This window comes from Camellia sinensis, chromosome 12 (genome assembly GCF_055761805.1).
Source record: "Camellia sinensis isolate YWXY chromosome 12, ASM5576180v1, whole genome shotgun sequence".
Classification (NCBI taxonomy): Eukaryota; Viridiplantae; Streptophyta; class Magnoliopsida; order Ericales; family Theaceae; genus Camellia; species Camellia sinensis.
The window spans coordinates 43,684,517-43,689,681 of NC_138972.1; the positions used below are offsets into that span (position 1 = coordinate 43,684,517).

At 33.9% G+C, this 5,165-nt stretch overlaps 1 protein-coding gene across 1 annotated transcript; it reads right to left on the reverse strand.

Moving 5' to 3' along the window:
* Positions 1 to 834: 834 nt before the first annotated feature.
* LOC114306235 (RNA-directed DNA polymerase (reverse transcriptase)) lies at positions 835 to 3,574 on the reverse strand. The gene has a single exon (XM_028251470.2). The coding sequence runs from the start codon at positions 3,501 to 3,503 to the stop codon at positions 1,206 to 1,208; it is 2,298 nt and encodes a 765-aa protein (XP_028107271.2). The 5' UTR covers positions 3,504 to 3,574; the 3' UTR covers positions 835 to 1,205.
* Positions 3,575 to 5,165: the final 1,591 nt, after the last annotated feature.

Sequence of the window (5,165 nt, forward strand, 5' to 3'; positions counted from 1 at the left end):
AATATCCCCAAAAATATTATTTAACCATAGTCCAACCAAGATCCTAACTGCAATCCTTGAACCCAACAACTGGCAGCACATTAAAATCTCATATATGAGCTCGTTGTGGACAACACACCATTGAACAGGATTCAAACACAGGCACAGGGCTCGGCACCTTGCAGTTCAAAGTATTTCACTATGTACATCACCATGACGATAACCTCACAAGTAAACTATTTGCATCCACACGATAATAATATATCAATCAAGTTTCAACTACAAGCTGAAAAGAAAACAACAAAACTTGCAGCCATATTCTACTACACAAGCTGTATAACAAAAGCTGTATAACAAATGCCCTGGCAAGAGCAATATTCAATAGGGAGAGGGTGAAGAAGTAACGTAGCCAAGGACATGAATAATGATCAATAGGACATTCATAAGAAAAAACTCTAAAACCATGTTTGGATTTAAGATTTGAGGCGGGGTGTGTGGAAGGAAAGGAAAAGGGAACATAAAAGTAAATGAAATAAAGGCTAAATATTTTTTCAGTTCGCCCTTCCTCAAATCATTGATCCAAACGTAGCCTACCAGTTAACAAGAAGAGCTTTTGATCTCTGTATGTCAACTTCCTTCCAATAGTTCAATTCATCTATGTATCAATCAATCAAGCTGATCTGGTAACAATCATGGCCCTACAATGATGCTTCAGTAATGAATCCTAAATAGAAACCTTCACCATATGGAAAGGCTTCATCAGCAGAATATTTTAACTCAAATATTAAAGAAAAACACAATGGAAAACATGACAACTAACATAACATAGCCACAATTTGCAACAAGTCAATCGTATGAGCTCAATGAACCAGAAAATAGTTTTATAGTAATGCTTACATCCACCTAAAGCCCAAAGAACAACTTTAGGTTATGGAAATAAGGTTGATCAACATTCTGATCAGCATCTCTATATCGTCAGTTACTCGAACTTACTATGAGGATTCATCAACTTCAATAACTTAGACTAGCATTTGTGGAGCATTCCTCTAGTACCACGAACATGCCAAATTACTATGAATGAAAAGAATTGTATAAATGAATAATCCATCTTCAGTGCAGTAAAAAAATTACAACAATTTATCCAGCTCAGCTTCATGTTATGAACAGCCTTTAGAACCAATCATAATCCATAATCGTATTGTGGAGGAGGGGAAAACAAAAACCATTCAGTCCACATCCAAAAATGAAGCACAGTCTATGTCTTGAAGAGTAAGTTTCCCCATGTATAATGCACTTATATGATCATAACATAGATGGAGACACTTCCGGTTCAAACATTCATGAATTGTGCCCAACCCCGAAACCCATTTCTTTTCATCTAATGGGTTCAAATTCAGATCATTTTGCAGTAACCGAATTCGGTACACAATAGTATCTGTTCTGTCACAAAAATGAGCTACACAGTGGAATGAAGGCTCGTCAGAAGCCAATCTGATCAAAGCCATTGTTAAAGCCCCATCCACAGGTTTTGGATCTGAAAGATTATTATCTCCCATCATTTTAATCTCACTTTCTGAAGGAAAGTGCACTTCTTCGGTTCCATTCACATCAGAAACTTTCAAATCTTTAGTATAATGTCGGATGGCCTCACGCTTGGTGGCTTCATGCTTTTCTGCTAATGTCAAGATACAGGAGAACCTTAGGTGATAAGTTACAACGGTTTTCACCATTTTGAAGTTGTGGCAGCAGCAGAAGAAATCAAGCCATCTTCTCCCTACACCTGCATACCACTTGATGATATCAGTATCTTCAAGAGCCATGAGTAAGCTGATTGGCCTAGGACGACCCATATGATTTGTAAATCCAGCGATTTTAACTGCCTTCCTTACAAGTTCTATGGGAGCATCAACTTTAACACACAGCTTTGTCAAATCATCAACTGTTCTTTCAGCATATTTCCGTTCCTCTTCCTCTTCTATCCTCCTCTCTTCTTCCTCTAATTCCTTCCTAAGTTTCACAGGCTTCAAATACTTGTCAACTTGCTCTTGAAAGTTGTCATATGATTCCACAAGCTCTTGGGGCAATTGATCTCTAATCTTTCTCAAAGAGAGGAAGTCACCAGAAGAAAGCATCCGGTGCCAGTTCCACCGTTCCCCCAAAGACCCAAAAAAGTCTTGCACTACTTCATCGCCCCATGTTCTAAATATTTGTCTAACTTCATTCTCAATGTGAAAGTCTAATTTAAATCCATTACTCCGTTTCAATTTCTTAAAGATATTCCCCATAATTTTCAACCCAAGTTTCTTCCTATTACTCTCTCTAGCATTTCTCAACTCCAAAGCTCTAACTTCCTTTTGTCTGAGGTATTTCTTCCTTGCCCTAATTGCTTTTTCAGACATTGGCGGATGCAAAACTGAGGGCAAAACAGCCTGAAGTTCCATGCCCAAAAAATCAATTTTCTCAGAAACTGCGCTATGAATAGCTGTTTTCACTCTATCTACCCTCAATTCCAAATTATTTTCCAAATATTTTACAACCCTATTCTTCAAATCCATTGTCAACAACTTTGTCCCAGACGTGATCACTAGTATCTCATCCAAGTACCTAACCACATAAATCTTTAAGGGCTTATAGAAAACATTACTAGACTTTGAAACAAGCTCATTCAACTCAAAATTGGGATTTTCCCTGTTCGTTTGAAGCCGTAACTCTTGAATTTCTTTATCAAACCCGTTAAAGTAAATATTAATTAAAATCGAACTCAATCCACTTTCTTGAGGAAATCCTCTCCCTAAATAACATTCACCCAATTCAATTCTCACCACTTTGCATTCCAACAACCTCTTTATCATATCAAGCAATGTCTTATCTCCAATTTTCTCTTCAATAATCAAACATAATTTCTCAACATGATTAACATCAAACCTATTGTGGCCATCAAAAGACACACTAAACCACCAACTAGGGTTTTCTACTGTTTTCTTAAGGTACCGAACCGCAGTATGCCGTCCCAAACCGACACGCCCGCCATAAGAAAATGTAGCGAAACGATCATCATAAACAACTTCTAAAACCATCCTAATAGCTTCAATGACAACTTTGAGCTTCAAATTGGGAAGAACAAGAGACTCACCTCGATTCCTCGACGAGTGCACCGCCACGCAACACGACTCGATGTCGAAGCGATTCTGAGCGAGCTGGGTCGCAATTTCATCGACAGAGAAGAAATTATCGGAGACCCAGTTGAGATTGAGAGGCTCGGAGGAACTGGGTTCGGTGGCATTGTTGTGGGAAGGACGGGGAGTGAGATTGTGGCAAGCGGAGAGGAGGAGGGAGGGCGAAGCGACGACGTTTTGGAGGAGGTTGAAAAACTTGCCATGGCGGTATTGGGAGAGGACTAGGGTTTTGAGCTGGGGTTTGGTAAGGGATTCGATGGGGGATGCTGAGTGTGTGTAGAGTTGGAGAGGAGAGAGAATCGGAACCCTAACACGCAGTGCGTTGGCTCGCCGGAGGCTCAAAAGCATTGAGACGACAAGGTTGATGAGTGAAAAGTGAAGCAATGATGTTTGAAATGAGTGTAATTGTTTAAAGGACCTCACCCCCCCCCCTTCTGGTTTTTTTTTTCATTGAGTGTTTTATTTGTTATGTTTTTTTATTTGCAAGGAATTTTTTTAATATTTTAAATAAATTTCTAAATTTTTAAATATACTTAATATAAATATATTTAAAAAATATAATATTTGTAAAAAAAATTAAAATTCACTAAATATTAAAAATAAAAAAACAAAAACAAAAATCCAATATATTTTTGTATATTTATTGATTTTTTAATATTTTTTACAAATATTATATTTTTTAAATATATCTAGGTAAGATACATATAAAAAGTAAAAAAAAAATGTTTAAAATATTAAAAGAATTTAATAAAACAAAAGTAAATATGAAAAAATAAAAAAAAATCAATTTTCAAAAAAATTGAATTTGAAAATTGGAATCAAGTATTTCTTAAATAAATAAAAAAATGGTTTGAGTCTTTCAAAAATAATTTTTGAATTTTTTATTTTTGGTATTTTGTCCTATTTAGGCCTTATTTGGGAAATGACTAAAAATATCAAAAAATTAACGTAAAGTTATTATATCATTTTCTTTATTTTTTTATATGTTTTTCATAAAAAGTCAAACACAATTAAAATAGTTAATTCCCAGACCAATCATTCGTGAATTTTTTTTTCGTATTTTAATCAATATTTTTTAGATACACTTAATTTAAATACACTTACAAAATAGAAAAATTTACCTATAAATCTCATTTTGAGGTATGATAATTCATTTAGTCCTAAGGGTTTTCTTATAGACCTTTTAGTCTCATTGATTTTGAAAAAATAGATTTAGCATATTATTTAGTAATTAAATTTACAATTATACCCTTATTATGTTTCCTTCTCTGTTTTTTTCTTTTGTGCTAAAAAATTAATGTACACAATCTATGAGAATCAAATTTTGGATGAATTCTTATATGGGAATCTTTTTTATTTGGAAAACATTTCAAAATGAGTACAAAAATGACTTGAAATATGAGATCATTCAAACATTCCAAAATGATGTGAAATTCTTCAAACATTTCAAAAAAAGTACAAAAAATATTTCAAAAGGAATACAAAAATTCCTTAGTAAACTTTGGGCAAATGTATAATTTCAAATTGTAACACTCTTATATAACACTCAAACGTCTCTAATGTAACACTTAAAAAAAATATTCGTAGTGTAACATTCCAATGTAACATATAAAAAAAACTTCTTGGTATACTTTTTCCAAATGTAACACTCTAATTTAATACTTTAAAAAAAGGATATGGGATTCTTTAAACTATTCTAAAAAGATGTGGGATTCTCCAAACTATTTCAAAAGGAGTATAAAAATTCTTTAGTAAGCTTTGAGCAAATATATAATTTCAAATTATGAGGGTTACATTTAGAAAAATTACATTAAGTTTTACATTGAAGTGTTACGTTTGGGATTACATTGATTGGAGTGTTACGTTTCGAAAAAATGCACTAAGGAGTTTTTTTTTGTGTTACATTAGAGTGTTATGTTTGGAAAAAGTACACTAATGAGTTTTTTTGGAGTGTTACGTTGTAACGTTTGGAAAAAGTGCACCAAAAAGTTTTTTAGTGTTTTACATTGG

Excerpts from the sequence above, each read along its gene's own strand:
- LOC114306235 (XM_028251470.2), bottom strand. The coding sequence starts at position 3,503 with ATGCTTTTGAGCCTCCGGCGAGCCAACGCACTGCGTGTTAGGGTTCCG.